The sequence below is a fragment of the Podarcis gaigeae genome (genome assembly GCF_964106915.1).
Source record: "Podarcis gaigeae genome assembly, chromosome: 4".
Lineage (NCBI taxonomy): Eukaryota > Metazoa > Chordata > Lepidosauria > Squamata > Lacertidae > Podarcis > Podarcis gaigeae.
The window spans coordinates 30,918,146-30,940,605 of record NC_139677.1 but is presented as its reverse complement, the minus strand read 5'-3'; the positions used below and the strand labels follow the sequence as shown (position 1 = coordinate 30,940,605).

General features: G+C 42.6%; 2 protein-coding genes across 18 annotated transcripts in view; one reads left to right on the top strand and one right to left on the bottom strand.

Annotated features, from left to right (window-relative positions):
• LOC310843098 (parapinopsin-like) overlaps positions 1-22,460 on the top strand; it is a 46,789-nt gene that overhangs the window by 20,759 nt on the left and 3,570 nt on the right. Inside the window, exon 4 of the mRNA XM_083735646.1 lies at positions 4,543-4,776. Coding sequence (XP_083591772.1) covers positions 4,543-4,776 — 234 coding nt within the window. The remainder of the gene's footprint in view (positions 1-4,542; positions 4,777-22,460) is intronic.
• ST6GAL2 (ST6 beta-galactoside alpha-2,6-sialyltransferase 2) overlaps positions 6,634-22,460 on the bottom strand; it is an 82,333-nt gene continuing 66,506 nt past the window's right edge. For 6 of the 17 annotated variants that reach the window (XM_083735577.1, XM_083735564.1, XM_083735573.1 and 3 more), the window contains 2 exons: positions 21,383-21,608; positions 6,634-6,802 (listed from right to left, as the gene is read on the bottom strand). In XM_083735577.1, the coding sequence (XP_083591703.1) occupies positions 6,697-6,802; positions 21,383-21,608 (332 nt within the window). In that variant the 3' untranslated portion in view covers positions 6,634-6,696. Of the gene's footprint in view, positions 6,803-14,626; positions 17,434-21,118; positions 21,609-22,460 lie in introns of those variants that run through there. The other 11 variants (XM_083735571.1, XM_083735572.1, XM_083735569.1 and 8 more) reach the window with 3 other exon arrangements.

Here is a 22,460-nt window from a genome sequence, read left to right as displayed (position 1 = left end):
ACCTCAAAGCCCTTGATCCCTTAACTTCTCAATGTTTCGTGTCCTCTTAGGAATCCTTACCTGTTACCACAAACAAATTGCTTATTAATATAAACACATTTCCTTTAAATGGAAATATTCTCTTTTGGAGATACAGTTGAAACTCGAAAAATTAGAATATCGTGGAAAAGTTCATTTATTTCAGTAATTCAACTTAAAAGGTGAAACTAATATGAGATAGACTCATGACATGCAAAGCAAGATATGTCAAGCCTTTATTTGTTATAATTGTGATTATCATGGCGTACAGCTGATGAAAACCCCAAATTAACAATATCAGAAAATTAGAATATTAAATGAAATCAGCAAAACAAGGATTGTAAATAGACCAGTATTGGACCTCTGAGAAGTAGAAGCATGCATATGTAGTCAGTGCTTGGTTTGGCCCTCTTTTGCATCAATTACTGCCTCAATGCGGTGTGGCATGGATGCTATCAGCCTGTTGCACTGCTGAGGTGTTATGGAAGACCAGGAAGCTTCAATAGCAGCCTTCAGCTCTTCTGCATTGCTCAGTCTCATGTCTCTCATCTGTCTCTTGGCAATGCCCCATAGATTCTCTATGGGGTTCAGGTCAGGCGAGTTTGCTGGCCAATCAAGCACAGTAATCCCATGAGCATTGAACCAGGTTTTGGTACTTTTGGCAGTGTGGGCAGGTGCCAAATTCCTGCTGGAAAATGAAGTCAGCATTCCCATAAAGCTCGTCTGCGGAAGGAAGCATGAAGTTCTCCAAAATCTCCTGGTAGACGGCCGTGTTGACCCTGGACTTAATGGTGTTGGTCCACTGTTGTTGAGTCCAGGGTCAACGCAGCCGTCTACCAGGAGATTTTGGGGCACTTCATGCTTCCTTCCGCAGACGAGTTTTATGCGGATGCTGACTTCATTTTCCCGTTTCACCTTTTAAGTTGAATTACTGAGATAAATGAACTTGCCCACGATATTCTAATTTTCTGAGTTTCACCTGTAGTCTAACAGCTGCTGTACGGTGAGATGGGGGGAAAGCTGGTGGTTGATGTCTCATCCTGGCTATGTTTTTACCTGGAATATTTCATCTCCGCTTTCTAAAGCTATTGTGATAGTACCTGCCGCTGCAGGTCTCAGAGGCTATCTGAGCTGAATCCCGATGGCTTCCTTGTGTTCCTCACTTTTATCTCCCTTAGAGACCTGTTGCAGTTGTTTCACCTGTCAAAAAGAATCTAGGGATGTCTTGCTAGAGGCACATGCTTAGGCGCATCAGAGAAAGCCTCTCTTTTCCTTAGAGGGAGTAGCTGAATGCAGACACAGAAGGAAGCACCGTAGGATTGCATCTGTTTAAAGGAGCTTGTATAATCTCACTTGGCAACCAGTTGTTGCTGGGATGGGAGACCCGGAAGGAACTTCGTTGTTTCTTGAGCATTGGTTGGATGAATGCATTGTGACAGGATCCCCAACCCTGGGACATCCTGATAGTTTATGTCTCTCTGGGGATAAATGCATCTATTTTGGTTTGTGGGTAAATGGATTTTTTTTTATTTTGCTTCAGGGCAAATGCAGAATTCTGGGTGGACCCAGAGGGAATTGTGCCTCTGTAATGAACTCTTTTTGCAGGCTATATTTGTAAGGGGGCCCAGCTATGCAGCTTGTAACTTGCCCGCTTTCGCTGTGAGCACTCAAACACTGAATTCAGGCCAAGTTTGAAGACTTGTTTACTCTGTGCCTCTCACTCTATAGTGCCCTATAGTGCCTCAGACACATACAAGAACCTTACGTATATAACAGACTTGGGTGCCAAGTTCGGATGGATGTGCTGCCAAAATAAGGCTGCTCAGAAACAAGAGGGAGGAAACTTGCAGAAAACCATAGCGTTTACAGTGTTTTCAGAACACTAGGGTTTAAAGAAGTATTACAATATTTGGGGGAGATTTCATGAGGCAACCCTCCCCCCAATCCAATGATGATTGGAAATTTTTAATGTCTGGTGTTTTATTGTATTTGAATATTTTGTTGGAAGCCGCCCAGAGTGGCTGGGGAAACCCAGCAAGATGGGTGGGATACACACACACACACACACACACACACACACATACATACATACATATTATGACTATTATTACTCAGTGGCCATGGAATGCTGAGTTTCTTTGGGTGAGGAAGGCACAAATAATCAAGAGACAGAGGGAAAGTGGGACTAGAATATCCTGAAAGGGGAAATGGCTAGATAGAACACTGGACAAAAGTACATTCTGCAATGTTTTGTCGCAGTCTCCACTTGTTCATGCTTTTCTTAACAAGGCTCAGGCCAATTCTGAAAGTCACACACCGACAAAAGTTTTTGTAAGTAAGCTGATTCTGTGATGTTCCAAAATGCTTTGTCTTCTGATGGATGCTGGTAAACACACCCCCAGAAGGCCCAACATGAGGAGTGCCGGTGTGATGTGAAAGTGCTTGCCTTGTGATAATTATGAGTCAACAGTGTGAGCCCATTCAGGGTGACTGGTCTTGGCCTCTCCCCTCCCCAGTAGCTGCTTTCACCTTCTCAGAATCCACAGATGGTGGAACAGATAGGCAGAAACAGTTGCTTTATACATCTCAAGTTCAATCCACAACATCTCCCAGTAGGTCTGAGAGAGACTCCCTGTCTGATACCCTGGAGAGTTGCTGCAGTCAGTGTAGACCAGGCATGTCCAAACTCGGCCCTCCAGATGTTTTGGGACTACAATTCCCATCATCCCTGACCACTTGTCCTGTTAGCTAGGGATCATGGGAGTTGTAGTCCCAAAACATCTGGAGGGTCAAGTTTGGCCATGCCTGGTGTAGGCAGTACAGAAACAGATGGAACAGTGAGTCTGCCTAGGTGTTAGGCAGCTTTTTTAGGTAAATATTAACATATGGTTTGGGGTGTGGGCATTCAGGCGGAAGTTTCCTGTTTGCAGTATGAAATGTTAACATCGATTGTACTGGGCAAATGAACATACCGTATTTTTTGCTCTATAAGACTGACTTTTTCCCTCCTAAAAAGTAAGGGGAAATGTGTGTGCATCTTATGGAGCGAATGCAGGCTGCACAGCTATCCCAGAAGCCAGAACAACAGGAGGGATTGCTGCTTTCACTGCGCAGTGATCCCTCTTGCTGTTCTGGCTTCTGAGATTCAGAATATTTTTTTTTTCTTGTTTTCCTCCTCCAAAAACTAGGTGTGTCTTATGGTCTGGTGCGTCTTATGGAGCGAAAAATACGGTACTTGCTTGAGTTGGAACCAGTTCTTTTTTAAAAAAAGAAAATAGGTGCCAGTGTGCAGTGCCTCTACTTAGACATTGCATCTTATTTATTAAAGACATTCCAAAGAGTAACCTCTATGATTCAGGTCAGGGATAGTCCATTTCTGTACATCAGGATTGTTGTTCAGGCACTGATCTGTGAGCACTGCGCACACTTGTCAGGCTCTAGAATGTTGCTACCAATTGTCAATATCGACTTAGAAGTTATATAACACTAATTAGGAGCTGTATGAGGTAGTAGTACAATATATTTACACGCGATGATTGATTGGTTCTTCAGCAGCTGTTTTCAAGGACATTTACCTACAGAACTCCAAGAGAGGGACAATATTTACAACTTTTAAAGAATATTTTATTTTCCTTTCAAATTAAATTGAGCAATCAACACACACACATAACCATTTAGTAGTCCCCTGGGGATCTATTTGGGAGCCAAGTCTGACCATCCATTGTTCAGATTCTAAAGTCTTCCAAGGTGAAGAGCAGCCAATTCAAAGCAAATCCATGCCAAAGGGTGCTCCAAAACAGAAAATGATGCTGCAGTCCTACACATAGTTGCTTAGGAGTAATCCCCATTTAATTCAATGGGATTAGCTTCCTAGCAGGCATGCTTAAGATTTGCCCTGTAAGCTTATTAATTAAAAACAATCTGGTGTACCGGGTATTTTGCGGATGCCATGTGACACCCAATTTTATTTTAACTTTGGATTTGTTTCAGGGGTGAGGCAGTGGGGGTGCTTAAAACCAGTATCTGGGAGCAGTTAACAGCCAATAAATTGCAAGAAAAGCCAGCCTGAGGCACCTGTCTTGTTCTGCATAATGATAAGGCTGGTCCTGCTCAAAAGAACAAGGGCCTGACTGTTATGTATTCAGTGGTCTGTGTTTGCCTGAGCTTGAGTCTGGACTAAGGAGTCTGAGCCCCTGTGTTCTGATTCAATACATGATATCCAATCACAGAACATTTCTGGATTTGGGCCTCTGCCATTGGCCCTTAAACTCTTGAGTCATGATTCGCAGCTTGGAAGTTTAGACAGCCAATCACGTTGGGAGTGGGAGTGGCCCAGACCTTCAGAAATGTATATAAGCAGTTGCTTTGCCCCTGTTGTTTAGTTCTGTTTGTTCAATAAAGGTTTGTTCTTGCTGTTATCACTGTGTCTTGCCTGGTGGGAACCCACCTACACTTCACTGACCATTTAAATTGACTAAATTGATATTTTGGACTGCTTACTAATAAGACTGTAATTTTTAACAGGTTGGAAAAATAAGGAAGACTTCTGCCCGTAAAAGAGAATTCCATGTCCTCTTCATGGTGATCACGACCATCATCTGTTACCTGATTTGCTGGATGCCCTATGGAGTTATAGCTCTCCTTGCGACATTCGGTAGACCAGGCTTGGTGTCCCCGGTTGCAAGCGTCATACCATCTATTCTGGCAAAGAGCAGCACCGTATGCAATCCAATCATCTACATACTTATGAACAAACAGGTGAGCATTACAGTTAAAGCGTTACATAAAGTCTTATGTAAACGGAAAATGACTTCTGTGCTCCCAAAGAAATATTCCTATGTTTGAGGACTACTTAGATTAAGAGTTATTAGCATCTGAAGCAGAAAACCCAAAATGGAGGACTTTCCCCCCAAGGCAAGTTAAATAATTTCCACCTTTGCTGGTGCTCAACAATTTGCTGTTTTATTCTGTGGCTGCCTCGCTCTACCTAATGGGATAGACTTTTGAGTAGTTATGCATAGGATTGCACAGTTAGTAGATTAAAACTCACAGGACAACCAAGATTACTTTAGTTGAGCAATAAGCTCAATAGTTATTTTGACTAGTAAATAATAGCAGTTTGGGAGTGGCGCTTTGGGGGTGGAATGAGGGCGTGGGCTGGCCCCTTTGTGCTAAAATTATGGTTCTAACAGGGGTGGGGTTTTAACTTGGGTGGGTATTGTTTTATTTTGGAGGTGATGTTCTTTGTTTTTAAATATTATATCTTAATATGCATTTTGGATTTGTGGTCTGGGATACTGTTTAGGGGCTTTTGTTGGGGAATGTATTTACAGTGGAACCTTGGTTGTCAAGCGTCTCGGAAGCCGAACAATTCGGAACCCGAACACCAAAAACCCGGAAGTAATTGTTTCCATTTTCAAACATGTCTCGGAAGTCAAATGGCTTCCAAGGTGCATTTTTCATTTTTTCCCCATTGACTTTGCAGGCAGCCCATTTTCAAATGTTTCAAGAGTCAAACAGTCTTCTGGAACAGATTATGTTCGAAAACCGAGGTTCCACTGTATTAGTTCGTATACATTAGTACAGTGGTACCATGGGTTAAGTACTTAATTCATTCCGGAGGTCCGTACTTAACCTGAAACCGTACTTAACCTGAAGCACCACTTTAGCTAATGGGGCCTCCCGCTGCTGCTGCGCCGCCGGAGCACGATTTCTGTTCTCATCCTGAAGCAAAGTTCTTAACCTGAAGCACTATTTCTGGGTTAGCGGAGTCTGTAAACTGAAGAGTATGTAACCTGAAGCGTATGTAACCCGAGGTACCACTGTTGTTTTCATAATGTATTTTGTACTTCCAACATTGTAACTTTTATGTTGTAAACCGCCCGGAGACCTAATAACGATTCATTGCCTTTAGAAGAGGCAACCTGATGAATTTCTTTAAAGGTAGATAGAGAACATTTGTTTTGTTATTGCTTTCCTAGATTAATTTCGAACATAAAATTATGAAAACAACTAAAACAGTTAACAATACAGCGGTACCTCAGGTTACATACGCTTCAGGTTACAGACTCCGCTAACCCAGAAATAGTGCTTCAGGTTAAGAACTTTGCTTCAGGATGAGAACAGAAATCGTGCTCCGGCGGCACAAAAGTGTTAGGGATGGAATCTTACGGTGGAACCGTATCTTGATAAGCATGTGTCATGGGCGAGAATGGCAATCTCAGTATCATCCTGTGTGTCTTGGCAATTCTGGGGAAAATTGTAGTAGCAACCTGCTCAAGTGCACTGTTTCCCTCAATGAGCAAGGGACAACTTCTTGGCCCTTGAAAATGAGGGTTGTGGTGAGGTGATGTAGCTACGAGAAGCAAGTCACCAGGTGTGGTGGAGGTCCTATGTTAGCTTCCCTGCAGGTGGGGTTGTGTTCTTCACTGGTAGGGAGATGGGCGAGGCAGTGGGAAGTCTGCGCAGTGCAAACCTCCCCTTTTCCTGATCCGGAGCTACTGACTGAGTTTCTAAGATAACTCCCACAGGCCAACACTGCAGCTTCTCCCACTAATATATTAAGATATCGCAGCATTGTCAGAGTTGTCAGGCATGTAATGTATGTTGTGCTCATCTCTCTGAATCACCTCTTTTCACACCACGGGGGTTTCCACAATAGGAAATTCATCTTTGTCATCATAACTGCTTGTACTGACTTTCGGAAACTTGGAAAAATGCCTCTTCGTAGACCCATGCTTGTTGTTTTCCCTGAACATCTTGAAAGTCTCTTGCGTCATTCTCCCTGCCCGAGAGCAAAAGCATGGAATTCACCATTTGCAGATTAGGGATACATTGTGATTTTAAATAATATACCTTCAGAAAATTAGGTACATGTCAGCATGTCATATGCTTAAATAGGCAAGATCTAATTTGCCAGTGGAAAAGTGTCATCCTTGAATGGTGCTCTCTTGTGACTCTTTGTAGAAATATTCTTGGTTCTCATGGGAATGCCTCTTAAAAGCATTTTCATGTTTGGATCTAGGATCCTTGAGGAAACCTAGGATTCATCCAAGTGAGTTTCTTTCTAGATCTATTTCCGTATTTGTGGTGAGACTGGGCTCACCCAGCAATGTTACAACACAACAGCCCAGTGCTGAGACCTTGAAGAGACACCTGTGAACTGTTGCCTCAGTACAATGGGTCATAGGAGTGGGCTGTTAGCTATTTCTATCACACTGTTCCTACAGAATTCAGTTAAGTTATATTTAAATCTATATACTGGAAATATCTAACAAACATCATTTTGCAGGGTATTGTTTTGTTCGTTACGTTATGTATTTTTATGCTATGAATTCTCAGATGAAGGGCATTATACAAACTGAATAAATAATAAGAATTTAAAAAATATATACCTCACTTCTGGTTCTAAAATGTTAGGATTTCAACACAGCATGTTAGGATTTCACAAACATTAGAGCATGTTTTTACTCAAGACATCAAGACATCAAGACATCTTACTGCTAGTTTAAAAAGGATATAAAATAACAATAGCAACCTATAGTCTTATTCAAGATGGCAGGTTGTAGAGAAATCTTCATAATTCTTTTAAAAAACGTGAACAGTTCTTTTAAAAAACGTGAACAGTTAGCTGGAAAGATGTGGCAGTACGGTGGTAGAAACCTGCTGAAATGTACTATATTCTCCTCATTTCCTCTCTCCCTTTCATTTGTCTTGCAAGTATATTTTGAAAATGGGATGTAGACTTCCAAGAGCTGTTGGTAAGAATAATTCTTCTGTCAGAGTCAGATAATCAAGGAAAAGAATGCTTCACTACCTCATATATTATTTAAAGCAGTAGCCACTGTGATCTCATCTCTTTTTCATTATTATGTAATATTTACATATCTTTGGAGTCTGCACAATAAGTTCACACTAACGAGCTGAGACAACCTTCCACCAAGAGGAATACAATAAAAAAACTAGTAAGGGCTAGAGGGGGAAAGGAAGAGTGAGAGATACAACAAAAAAGGTTGCATAATTCATCCTTTCATATTCACCATCTTCACCATCATCTTCACCCATTTTAGATGTAAGATCCCCTCCCTTTACAGTGCTACCTTGGTTCTCAAACTCCTTGATATTCAAACAACTTGGAACCCAAACACTGCAAACTCGGTAGTAAGTGTTCCGCTTTGCGAACTCTCTTCGGAAGCTGAACGTGCTCTGTTTTAAGTGTTATGCTTCCGATTTGAGTGCCACATTTCTGATTTGAGTGTTACGCTGAGGTCTGTCTGTTTTTGCTATTTATTTTGAATTTTTGTGGCTCTTTTTTATTTTGTTTTTGTGACTGCGTGGAACCCAGTTCAGTTACTGATTGATTGTGTGAGTGCAGTACATTGTTTATTGCTTTCATTTTATGGATCAATGGTCTTGCTAGATAGTAAAATTCATGTTGAATTGCAGTTTTAGGGGTTGTTTTTGAAAGTTTGGAACGAATTAATCTGTTTTGCATTACTTTCTATGGGAAAGTGCGCCTTGGTTTTGGAATGCTTTGGTTTTGGAACGGACTTCCAGAACGGATTAAGTTTGAGAACCAAGATACCACTGTATATATAAGGGTGCAATATGTATTTCTGTACAACTACAGAGGAAAAGTACATTTTCTCCAGTCCATTCAGGCCACTAACTGCAAGGTGTAGGACTCTCATTCTGGATTGGGTTCTCTGGAAGCCATTTGGATTCATTAAGTGGTGGGAAAGACCATTTGAATTGGTTCCCATCTCCCTTTGGAGGAGAAGGGTCACGAAGAAGTCTAGTTGCACCAGGAAGTGATCTGACCATGGCACTTCTTTTGTTCTACTGGAACTTTGTCTCAGGTCACCCATGTCTGCAGAGGTAAACACCAAATCTAAGGCATGTCTACGACTATGATGAGTAGGGCCAGATTTAAGAAACAATGAAAATACAATTTGAAAAACCACACAGCACAGCACAGCACGTTACAATTGCTATAACCAGACAAAAAAGAATGATAATAATTTAAGTTGTGCGTCAAGATCCTCAGCAATTTTCAAGTGATCTATGGGGGGGAAAAACATTTGGCAACCACTGGCCTGGATTGAAAGGATGATTGAGTCATAATGAGCTATAATAGAAGTTTCAATTAATCTGACCGTGACAATTTTTATAAAACTACCAAGGCTGTAAAATGTGATGGCTTTAATAGTCTGTGGAATTAATTTTTTAAAAGTTTGGCATTTCATATTTAAATGCTGCTATTCTCAATTGATGCCTGTCATTGTAATTTAAAATTATATTCTGTATTTTTAATGTTATTTTTCGTTTTGTATATAGTGTGACAGCCTGTGGCTAAGTCACTATTTAATAACCCAATTAGCTGCTTCCCACAGCCTACAGGCTTTATGACTCTTTTCTAGCACACTTATAATTTTATTCCTTTTCCATCTCCAAGATGTGTAAAACTGATTCTGAAAGCACAGTAATTGACATTAAAACACACAGATGTGTGTAATAGTTATGCAAGAACACACACAGGATGGCTGTACTTGTTACATCCTTCCTACACAAACTGTTCTTTCAACATCGTTCAAGGAAATTTACATTCTAACCCTTCAAGATGAATCCCACGGTAATGGCAGGACTAAAAGTGCGTGAAGTCTTTAAAAACTTTTAGGAGTCTTTGCCTGTTTATCTTCCAAATTGGTACTGACATGAGAACAGACTACCTCCCCCCCATGCAAACATTACCTCTGAAACAGCTTACTATCATTCCCAAAACAACAATAAATAGTCCTGCATACTCCCTCCCCACCCACAACTCAGGGAAATCCATCATCAAAAGAGAAGAACAAGGAAAACATTGCTTTGTGTATACTAACTCATATTTATAGATTCAGAATTAGAAATTACTGTTATAATTTAAATAGGAATACCACACTCTGATCATAGTGAAGAAAACTGTGGCCAGGTGATGTGTCCCTGCTCAGTGTGCTATACTGATGCTACAAATAAACATATTATAATAATAAAGGTTTATGGGGAACGGTTCTCAAGGTCCCTGCCCTCTTCTATTTCTCTCCCACCCTCTCTCTTACACACGGAATCGTAGAATTAGAGTGTTGGAATGAACCTTACTTTCTCTTATAGAAACAGTATTCTAAACTTGTTTATCAAACGCTGCCATTAATAAATGCATTTCCAATTGAAGCTGGATGTTGAAATGACGACTTGAAGATTGGCCTATGGGCATATGTCATTCTGTATCCATCAATCATAATTCGCTTGGCTAAATAATTCTGGCATAGTATTGTTGGATAAGGAGCTAGGTGAAGTGTTCTCTTCCAAGCTGTATGTTAGAAGTCCTTGGGTCTGCCAACAATTACTTAGGGACATTTTTCAAGGAAACTTTGCCTTAGTTAGGAGGACTTTCCGCCCTGGGATATGCTACTTTTCGTTAGAGCACAGAAGTTAGGTTTAAAGTGAGCTTGTCACAATGTTTGATCTGATTGACCATATTTCTATGGCACTTTTGATTCAAACGAATCTCAAAGCAGCTTACAAACAATAAATAATACAAAACGATAAAACGTAACAGAGCGTCACAAATACAGCATAATGTCTATTGCATGCTGTCAGCGGTTCAGGAGCAGAGGCACAGGAGTGGGCGGAGATGGAGAGCGAGGAGGAGGAATCCGAGGGGGGTGGAGGCAGTGACAGCGGTCAGAGGGATTCCACGAGCCTCTCCAGCGAATCGGAAGATTCACAGAAGGGAGCGCCGATGGCCAGGGCAAGGGGGGTGCCAAGGGGGAAACCCCAGAAGGAAGGGGCCAGCTGGGACTCCCAGAGCAGCAGTTGGAAATCAGGACCAGCTTCCCCACCAGAGTGCAGTGGGGGGGAGGAGTCCCAGGAATCGGGACCAGTGTTCTCACTACCAGCGAGAGGAGATGAGTCAGGATTGACCACGCCTCCATCGGAGAGCGGGGAAACGGTCAGGAGGAAGGTTACCGGCTGGGCGCGCGCGCCAAGTTCAAATGTACAGGCGAGCGGCACAGCAGGTAGCCCGGATAGGGAGCCAGGTCCTAAAGCCCGCCGGAAGGAGGGGCAAGACTCAGGGGGGTCAGCGTCAGAAGAGTCCAGAAAGGAGGAAGCCCCAGGGGGCAGGAGGACCCAGAGGAGGAAAGAACAACGGAAGAGGTGGAGTAGGGCTAGGATCTTAAACTGGTGCAGAAGGGGTGATGAGTCAGACGGGACTTCGCCGATCTAAGGTTAAGACGTAGGGCTGCACGCTCTGGCGTTGGAATGGAAACCAAACATCAATAAAGACTTTTGTACATTACATCAACCTGGCGTTGGTCCTCTGTGAGCTGGGACCTAGAGGCAGCCCTGACACATGCGTAATGAAAACATTAGGAATCCACTTTATTATCAAATTAACTGCTGGTATAATGGCTATAAATGTATCTGGAGGTTTGCAAGCCACCCTGAGTGTGCCTACGCATCAAAGGACAAGATATAAATTATGGAAACAAACACAATTATTTATTCTATTGCTCACTTCTGAAGCTATCCTTGATTATATAGAAAAATGTCTAGGATGTCACGAGAGGGCCTTGGCACTCATATCTAGCCCCAGTTTGGAAGCAAACCCAGTTTTAACCATCAGGCAGCTGCCCAGGGTGGCAGAATTTTAGGGGCAGCAAAATTAGAAGGGCAGTAGAATTTGAAAGGCAGCAAATGATGACCGTGTTGGTGGAAGGAAGAGCCAGCAGCTGCCATTCCCAGTAGTCTTCATTGTGAGTCGAGGACCCGCCACCCGCTTTGAGATAAATAAGACACAGGGACACATGTATTTAGGTTAATGGGCTAAAGAAGGCCACAGCGTTATTGGTTACAGCATGTGAGGGGCATTGGCTTAGGCATTGGATCAAACAATCTATACATGACTCCACCCCGGGCAACGGGGAGTTATCCTAAGGTTAACAACCAGTGGGAGGAGCTTGTTGATGCAAATACACCTGGAAGCTTTCCCTCATGTCACTGGGGGTCATGCCATGGCCCTAGCCACCAGCAGGGCATTGTACAGGATCCACCGCTGGATTCCTTTAGCAGAATACCCAAACAAGGGGATTATTGGGAGTGTGGGACTGCTGCATCCACAATTATCCTCAGGGGGAAAAAACCTCCCAAGTGAGCTTTGTTGGGGAATAGAGAGCACAGAGCTCTCCTCAGAGCTTCCCCATCTTTGAGGTCCCAAGTATCAGAGTGAATGCCTCCTTCCCATCAGACTAGCTCAAGTGCTCAGATTGGGGCCCTTTTGGTAGTGCCTCTACCCTAAGAGGCTTGGGGGAGGGTGGCGCTCCAGGAGAGGGCATTCCATGGCAACCCCTAAGCTGTGGAACTCCATCTTCACAGAGGTGTATCTGGCTTCTGAAGGAAGGTACTGAAGAGGCATCTCTTTGGACACTTTGGGTATATACTGTTAGGACCCGCCTTATTTTTTATGGCTACAAGTTGTTCTGTTATTGTTAACGTTGTGTTTTAATGATGGGACCTTCGGGTGAAGGGCAGGCAACAAATCAATAAAGTGTTGGCTAAATTGTTGGAAGCAGAAGTGTGGAAACATTTGGCTTAGGTGCAGTGCAGACACACCCTTCATAGATTCTCTCTTAAAAGCAGTGAATGGAGAACCTGTGAACTTCCAGATGTTCTTGGACTTCAACTCCTGTTTTTGCCAGCCAGCATTAATGGTGGGTCAGGGATGGTGGGTGGGATTGTTCCAAGAGCATCTTGAGGGCTACAGGGTTCCCACCACTATCTCAAACACATGGCGTTGACTTAAAATTGTGCATTCATGAATTACTGCTTCTGACATTCATACATAGACGGAATTATAAGTTCACAAACAGAAATGATAAATCAGCAGTTGACTAATAGTGATTTGTTGGGCATCAGATTTGTTGATGAAACCCACATGCAAGTGTGCAGTCTGCAAAGCTGGATTATTAGGACCTTGTACAATCACAATGTTGACTATGGATTCAGCTTAGGTATTCTAATTGGGTTCAGCCTAGGTATTCTTAATGTTTGATGACAAACAAATGGATTGAAGACCTTTTGCAGAGCCATTCAGATCTCAGAAAAAGTGACTGGGGCTACAGGTTGTACGACTGGCATTTAAAAAGCTTGTGCCCCTTCAAATTAACCTTTGTACTACAGCTCCTACTGAAAAGAGTACTGTAGACAACCAGTCAGTTGCATGTACTCAGAAATAAAATGTAGACATTTACATTTAGCGCAACATGAAAAGTAGAAGCTATGGCCTTTATCTTTTTAAAGACCATGTAAAAATTATTGGGGGGTGGGGAATGGCTTTCCTTGTAATTTTAAGCATGTGTGTGTTATCCATTCTGAATAGCTTGGTGGCATGATAATGTCCATGTATTATTTAAGGCCATGGAAGTAGAGATTATAAGATGTTAAGAGCTGTGAAGGCAGAGTGAGTGAGATGATGTCATCCAATAAGCCTAGATCATTTAGGTCTCTACTGAGGGAAATGGTGTTCCTTTACCCATTTGGACTTGACTTCTACTCCAGAAAGGTATTTTTGAGGAGCACAAGATCTGGTACACTTTATCCATGCCTTTTGAGCACACCAGGTAGCTGTAAAGTCGTGCGATGCCAACAGTCTTTAGGAAACCTTTAAGGCTAGCTTGTGGAAGCCTTCTTAAACACAGAGCTTCCTTTGCGAGGTCTGTGAATTAGTAGTTTTTTTAAAATTCAGTATGCCTTAGCAGTTATAGATCTTTTTGCTCACACTTGCCTTTCCCCCCCGTTCTGTAACTTGTAGCAGGAGGGAATCAAATTACCGTATTTTTCGCCTTATAGGACACATTTTCCACCTCCAAAAATGTAGGGGAAATGTGTGTGCGTCCTATGGGGCGAATACAGGCATTCGCTGAAGCCTGGAGAGTGAGAGGGGTCGGTGCGCACTGACCCCTCTCGCTCTCCAGGCTTCAGGAAGCTTTGCACAACCCTCGGGAGCCCGGCGCCAAGCCGCGCCGGGCTCCCAAAGGTTGCGCAGAGCTGCCTGCATTCTGAAGCCCCGGGCGCTCTTCAGCGCGCCCGGGCTTCGCGCAGCTCTCTGCAAGCCTGGGGAGACCGGCGCGGCTCCCTGGGCTTGCGGATAGCAGGCTGTTCTGGGGGCTGGGGTTGGGGGAAGCTCAGGCTTCCCCTGCGCCAGCCCCGTACCTGGGGGGGGGGGGAGAAATATTTTTTTTCTTTATTTCCACCCCAAAAAAACTAGGTGCGTCCTATAGGGCGGTGTCCTATGGAGCGAACAATACGGTAGGTCTCAGGGATAGGTCACTTCTCACAAGGCTATTCATCAAAAGTAGCTTGGAGACTAATACCTAGCTTATTTTCGGAATGTATGAGCGAGATGAGTGCCGCAACCCCAGAGTCGGTCACGACTGGACCTAATGGTCAGGGGTCCCTTTATCTTTACCTACATGTGCAGTTAGTTCCTTAATGGCAACATTTGTTTTGTAAGATACACATTTTAATCCCCTCATGTTAAATAATGAGAGACTGAGGCATCCAATCAAATAAAAAACAAACAAACAAACTTTATTTACAAGAAAAATCTGTACACTGTGCATACATAAAAATATATAAAACCAAAATAGAAAATACAAAAGTGTTAAAATGTATACAAACACTGTTTTTAAAAATGCGACTCCTGGAAAATCTCAAGCTTTCGTTTCTTGAAGAGTGCACATTCACTTAAAAAATTATCATACAAAATAATTCTCAAGGCTATTTAAAAAGTACACAGTCTTCTATTTGAGTAGCTCAGTGACTACAGCTTTAGAAAATGAGATGATATGTGTGAATATAAGGCATGTACACAGCTGGCCATGTGACAACAGAGGTTCAAATTATGTTGCCATGTTACAGAGTGGAAACCTGCGATATAAAAATGCATTTTATTTTTATTTAATTTATTCAATTCATACACCACCTTTCATCACAAAGATCTCAGGGCGGTTATTTAAATAAACCTTCAACAGACATGAGGTACTTATATAAACAGTTAATCCAGATGTTCTCTTTGCACAGAAAGCTGCAGTTTTATGGCTGCAAATGTCTCTATATGAGATTTTAAAATTCGTTGAAATGTGCCTGTAATTTCACGCCATTTTCAGTATTTTATGTTCAAATTGCAAAGTATAAGGAAGGGAGGGAAAGAGGTTGGTTACTTTTTAAAAATAAATAAATAAATACAATCACCATCATTTATTTTTATATCCCATCCTTCCTTCTATAGGTGCACTTGATCTTTACTCCAAATTTGCATGCCATGCAAGCAGCTGAACTTTCAAATAATTTAAGAAGAAAATGCGGAAAGCCCAGTCATAACCTTGTCTGTCTTCAATTTCAGCACATGTAAAACTACCCTAGTATGGTTTGTGTGTGAGAGAGAAAGAAAGATGAGGACCTTGTTAAGAAAATTATGGATTGCAATCTGTCCAAGACAAGGCATTCTGAAATTAATGAAGTCAGAGTTGAATATTGGGATAGAAAAACCTCGTTGAACAAAATCAAAAGAACAACTCCTAGCTAGATATTTTTCAAGTACTAAGAATTATTTAACGCAATATTTTCAAAAACCTCCATTTATATTTAATGATCCACTTTAGAAAGGGTGATTTTTAACAAGTGTGGAGCATTTTGCAGCTTTCATTACTAACACTTCAAATATTTTTGCATGATGACCGTAACACCCCTAAATGTTTCCTCTGACTTAGGGATGAGAGCTCACACCGCCACAGGGCCTACTCAACGGCAATAGGGTGTCACAATTTAAGTATTTTGTCTGGCGTGGGGGTGGGCAGAGCTGTTGTGGCCATACCCTAACCAAGCCTACTCAGAAGTAAGTCCTAGTGAATTCAATGGGGCTTACTCCAAGTTAAGTGGGGTTAGGATTGCTATTTACGCAATTCAGTGGAAACTAGGCACTTCCCATCTCCCAACTAGCCGTGCGATTGCCACAAGGCTAGTTGACAGAACTATCCTACATCTACTTGAAAGTAAGCCTTCCTGAGTTTAATGGGGCTTACTCCCAGGGGCCATGTGAGGGTTGCAGTCTTATATGCACCTGTAGGGAGCAAGATCCATTTGAACACAGTGGAACTTATCTTTGAGCAAAAGAATATGTGCAGGGGGAAACTGGCCTGCAAAATAATCTGGATTCTGTGCAGAGAAAAGCTGGATACTGTGATTTGTGTGTCAGCTAATTAAACAAGGGTGCATGGTTTTCTTAATTTCCATATTTTTAATCTGATTCTGCAAGGAAGAAAACTGGGTACTTGAAGCCTTGCCTTAGGCTCCTATAATATTTTTTTAAAGCACTGCCTCTTGACTTCTCTGAGTTTGGACGAGGCAATGCTCAACACTGTTGGGATATTTTTACCAGCCACACAGGCTACAAAGCACCTCTTTTTTAAAAAAATATATGATAAAAGTCGCTGGAAGCTGGATTTTGTGCCCAGTGCCACATTCAGTGCTTTTGAACTCAACACGAGTAACTCTGGTATAGCAAGCAGAGGGGAAAAACTGAGAAGGTGAAGCAAGTACTGGGCCATGCCTCCAAGTCACACATGACCATGGAAGAAACAACAAGAGATGAACGTTTTGTTTTTGCTAGCAAAACAAAGATTGGCTCAACAGTTTATAGATCAATTTCCCTGTAACAAACATGAGAACACCTCAAAGTGACCCTCTGAAGGCGTTATGCATAAAAAATTAAGAGAGCACCACGTTAAAAAAATTCACAGTGGAAAGTGTAGATCATGACAGATAATAACAACAGAAAACAAGTATGCTTTACCCCAAGGTGTTGAGTGCAACTTTTCAACTGTACAGCCATCAGTGCAGAGAAAGTGTGAAGCTTTCAACATATTTATGCCAATCAAAACTAACTTCTCCCAGCAACCCTTGCTTTTTTTGTTTTTTAAACTGGTAAAAAGAAGAAGCAGCAAAGGCTTAAACAGACTTCATACTTTTTTAAAGTGAGATTTCTCACGGACTTCAAGTAGGAGTTGCAGACATTTACTGAACATTTATAATTCTGATATAGATTAAAAATGCACTGTTATATATATATCTATATATATATAATAAGGTGGCCTAAAAACATACAAAATTCTATTTAACATCTAATACACATTCATTTACTGTCTTAAACTGAACAGTCTGAACTTTCAATCAGCTATCACTTGCTAATGCTTTCTTTCTTTCTTTCTTTCTTTCACTTGCAACTTTTAAAAAACAAAATCGGAAGTTCCCCTCCTGTTTCTTCCTATTCCCCTCTCATCTCCCTTCAACACTGAAGTAAAATGCATTATTCTTCATCTGTGGAATTTTGCAAAGTGAACACTTATCAGAAGATGAACCAATAATAATATTTTTAAAGTTTCCAATTCGAACCCTGCTGAAGTCAGTGGAATAAACAACTACAGTTTCGAATGTGAAGTGGTTGAGTTAGGAGAACTTAAATGGCGAGAGGGAAAACCAGACTTTGTTGGAAGGTTGACTCAGGATCTGTGGTGGCATCCCTGGGTTTGTACTAGACCTCAGTTTGGAGACAAGCAGTGCTTCTAAGTTACATTTAAGAAGATACCACATGGCCACCACTAATTTAAGGTTCTTGAAGGAATGTCTAAGCAGTTGAATCCTTAGATAAAACTTGATTAAAATGGCACTATTCAGAAAAGTATCCAGTATAGGGGTGCCAACTTGAATAAAATACTGGGGAACCTAGGCAAGCCCCACCCTACATAATGGATCACATGACATGGCACACACACACACCATATGAATGGCAATGCCCATCAACTTTGGGTGGGGCCCAGCCCCCTCCGATATTTTATAGGGTGTGGTGAAGGGACCTCGGCCCCTAGGAATTGACTCCTATGATCCAGTATTTGGTGTGTGTTGCTGTGTTAGCAATAATGAGATTAGCTCCCACTGAAACAAATAGGATGTTAAGTTAAGCCATGGTTAAATTATGCTGAACCCAACACAATTATTTGTTTAAATTGAATTATGCTTCAGGCAGGTGGTTATTGTTAAGAATACAGCAGAAACATGTGCATACAAGCATGGATGCAAACTCTCTCTCTCTCTCTCTCTCTCTCTCTCTCCCCAGCTGGGTAATTATTATTTTTTTAAGAGCCTAAGCAATGAGATATGTGCACTATATTTTCCTTTACTGGGATACTTCTGATTGAGCAAGCACAACAGGGATGGGGGACATGTGTATCTCTAGACTTTGTTGGACGGTAGCTCCCATCAGCCCCATCCAACATGGCCAACCGGAAGGAAGGAAGGAAGCTGCACTCCCAACACCTGGAGGGCTATCATTCCACGACAACAAGGTGAAAGATTATAGAACGTCTCTGTTGGTGCTCAGCAGTCTTTTGCAAGAGAGAGTTTGCATTTGACAGGAGTCTTATGTAGGCCTGAAGGGGGAGACCTGATCCATCCTCCTTTGAATTAAATTATGGAACTCATCACTTTAAAAAAGAAAATATAGTTGGGGGAAAAATAAGATGTGGAAGATGAACACCACCTTCGGAAACAAGATTAGACAGGCAGATAAGTGACACACGGGCAGGTTGACACAGCAGCCCAATAGATGCTCTGTGTTTGGAGATATTGTCAATGTCAAGAGGCTGGGGACAAGCAACAGAGGAAGCCCACTGCCTTTATGCCTTTCTTGCAAACCTCCACAGAGGCACCTAATTGACCACTGCTGGAACCAGAATGCAAGATGAGATAGGCCTTCAAGCTTGATCCAGCTAAATTGTCTTTACATTCTTAAGACCTAGAAGTAGAATCAGGATCTTGCTACCTATTGCTAGAAACTTGGAGGTGGGGGTGAAAGGGAATGTTGCAAATGCAGAAGCATTGCTTGAATATTTCTGGGCCAGAATTTTGAATTGCTGCTCTAACAACGAGAACCTACAGGGTTTGGCATCTCACTGCCACACTGCATCTTTGGCTCACAAGGCAACCTGATGAATTCCCTCTTCTCTTCTTACTACTTTCTGACAACCCCAAAGCTCCTCTCTTCTGTTCACTCGCTTCCCCCTGACTTGGCTTGCCAATAAATACTGCAGTGGTAGTGAACATTCGTAAGACTACAAGCCCTGCTGCCCTCTGCCCCAACCTTTCTTCCTGACTTACCCCTGAATAGCACTGCAGCTGGGCTCTGGGGCAGCGAAAGAAAAACTAAAATGGAAAAGGCTGCTGAAGATCTCTAGTCTAACATCCTGTCAGGGACTGGGCAGAGGAGGAAGAGTGGTGGAGACCACCTTCCCATCCTGAACCTTCCAGGGAGGAGGAAGAGGAAGATAGTATCGATTTTCAACGGGGGGGTGTGGGAGGTCACAGCTCAGAGGCCGATGAGGGGGAAAGCTGAGAAATACAGTGGTGCCTTGCAAGACGAAATTAATTCGTTCCGTGAGGCTCTTCGTATAGCAGTTTTTTCGTCTTGCGAAGCAAGCCCATTAGCGGATTAGCGCTATTAGCGGTTTAGCGGCTTTTAGCGATCAGCTGTTAAGCGGCTTATCAGCGGATCAGCTGATAAGCAGCTTAGCGGCTTAGGAAAAGGGGGGGAAAGGGAAAAAACCTCGAAGGAACTCGCAAGACTGTTTCGTCTTGCGAAGCAAGCCCATAGGGAAATTCGTTTTGCGAAGCGCCTCCAAAACGGAAAACCCTTTTGTCTAGCGGGTTTTCCGTCTTGCAAGGCGTTCGTCTTGTGGGGCACCACTGTAATGGGAGAGGTGGTTGACATGTCACTAGAAAGCATTCCAGAGCCACCATCTCCCAGGACCCAGCGAGCCTTAAAAGTAGGAGAGCAAAGAGCTCGAAGACAGAGGGCACTTAGCGACACCTGTAGAGAAGATGATGATGATGAATGAGGAAGTGGAAGAGATTGGGGTGTGTGAAGATTCACTTGGGACAACGCCATTATCCATGAGGCTGGGTTCTATAGCCTCTCTCTGTAAAGTTTGGAATAAAAAAGGACTGTAAGAAACTTTTCCTTGTCTTTATACTTTCCTGGGCAACCACTGCCGGGAGCCAGTGACAGCATCCTGGCACATCCACACAGGTGGTAGCGGAAACAAAGCATTAGGAAGCAACTGCTTTCTACAGATAAGCTGTGTTGTTGTTTGCTTGTGGGTTGTGATTGTCACACAACAACCTACACCCCTTGATGGCTCATCCGCAGGTAAGACTTTTCATCCTGACTACAGTAGCTGTCATGAGGGTGTTTGGAGGGAGTCGTCATGGCGTGATGAATGAGAATCAGCCTGCAGGCCTGCGTACATGAATGTGTGGCAATTCAGCCCCACATAAAAGGTCAGAAAATATCTTTGTTCTAATATGGACACTGGTGCCAGCACGTTGGCACGGAAACAAATTTCAATATGCTATTTTCTGAAACAGCCAGTTGGTGGTCTTCTACTACTCAACCTTTCCTGTGCATGCTACCAATTTATGTATTTGACCAAATATGTCTTAACACATGTTAAAAGAGTCCAGCACCAGTGTTTTAAGGTTAGGGTTCCAAGCTCAGCCACCAGAACAGTTTAAATAAAACGAAAACATGGCTCATTGTATTCAGTAAACATCTGGCACTTTTTATAAGAAGGAAGAGAGGAAAATCTTAAAAGATGCTGTGAAAAATATAGCTGAAGTTTGCTTTTATTTGATTGTAAGGACTGCTTCACTAAGTTAGGCTTCGTGTTTAATCTGCCTTGTCTAAAGCAGTGTTCCCCAACCTTGGGCCTCCAGCTGTTTTTGGACTACAATTCCCATCATTCTTGACTACTGGACTTGCTAGCGAGGGGTGATGGGAGTTGTAGTCCAAAAACAGCTGGAGGCCCAAGGTTGGGGAACACTGGTCTAAAGGACTGCAATCGGGCACATGTGGTATAACTGCTTGATGATTTCTGGCATATATCCTCACAGTATTTTACCTTCACCATAGTTTGCATCTCTCAAAAAGCAAGCCTTTTTTAAAAAAAAAAAAAAAAAACCAAAACAACCCCCCAAAACCTATTTTCAAAGCAATAATAAATACTCAGGCCTCAGAAGCAAGGACTTCCCCCAAGCCTGCTACTTAATTACAGTTTATAGACTCAAGACTAGATTGGTCTAGGATCCGGGTTTTTTTTCAAGTATTTCTTTGTTGTTTATTAGTACGACAGCAGCACCTTATTGCACTTTGTTCTAGAAATATCCTTTCTTAGTGTTGTATGGGAATCACTTCCATCCAGGGCATTTCACTGACCTGAACCCTGGCAAAATCACTTTTCCTTTCCGGTACAGATCTTCCTGGAAGCCTCTGTTCATCCTCTGCACCAGCAGTTTTTCATAAAGCAGTGGGTGGTAAGCCCCCAAGGTACAAGCTGCATCATAGTAGAGTTCATGGTAGTGGCAGAGATCGGTCTGCCGGACTGAAGGAATGTATTCATATACATGGACTTCGCTGCACATGGACATCATGATGAGAATCCCTGAAAACAGAGAAAACGTTTAGGGTATTTAAAAATGCCAGAATAAGTTTCCAAACTCAGGTTTCTTTTTAATTACTGCACATGCAAAAACCAAGTCAAGTTCTGTTTGCTAAATTGCTGATCATCTCTAGCATGCGGCGGTGCTGAATCAATATATTTTCTTTGGACAAACGGCTGTTGAGTGGGTTTTGCCTGCCACCTGGTGACCAAGAACAGGAAATGCACCAGTAGTATGAAGAAAACAGGAGTTGATCCATTGCCACTGACCTCAGCCAAATTCCTGTTCCCTTTCTCATAGCTCCTCTCTTCTTGTGAGTTTTTCTGCTGCCCCTGTGAATTAATTCCAGCCTTCATTTTTCTCTCCTTCTGTTTTTTTTTTTTTTAAATGGTGAAGGGGTAGAGAGCGCTGTTGTTTCTCCTTTCAAGCTGCCTCTTTCCCTTGTTTCCCCCCTTTAATTTGCTACTGCTTTCCCTCCCTCCTGCTGTAGAGTTGGAAGCCTCGAGAGTCATCAAGCAGGAATCTCAGCTTGTGAATTAGGGAATACATTTGGGTGCTACTGTGCCACATGTTTTGAAAGCCTCTCTTAGGGCTTCTGCCTCAATGGACAAAGATGTTCCTGGCCAGCCCTACTTACTCTTTGGTTGGGCAAGCCCTGAGCTCCCAGTCCCACCACCCACCAGTTCCTGCTAAACTTCACAAGTCCTCCAGGAAACCAGATAAGCCCCCTCCCCTATGGCCTTCCTTTAAGACCTGCATGTGGGGGGGGGGGGGCTCCAAGCTAAAGAAGCGGAAAGCAGCAGTCGTGGCTTTTCCTGAGGTTCAGGACCTGCCTCTCTTGCCTGCAACAGCAC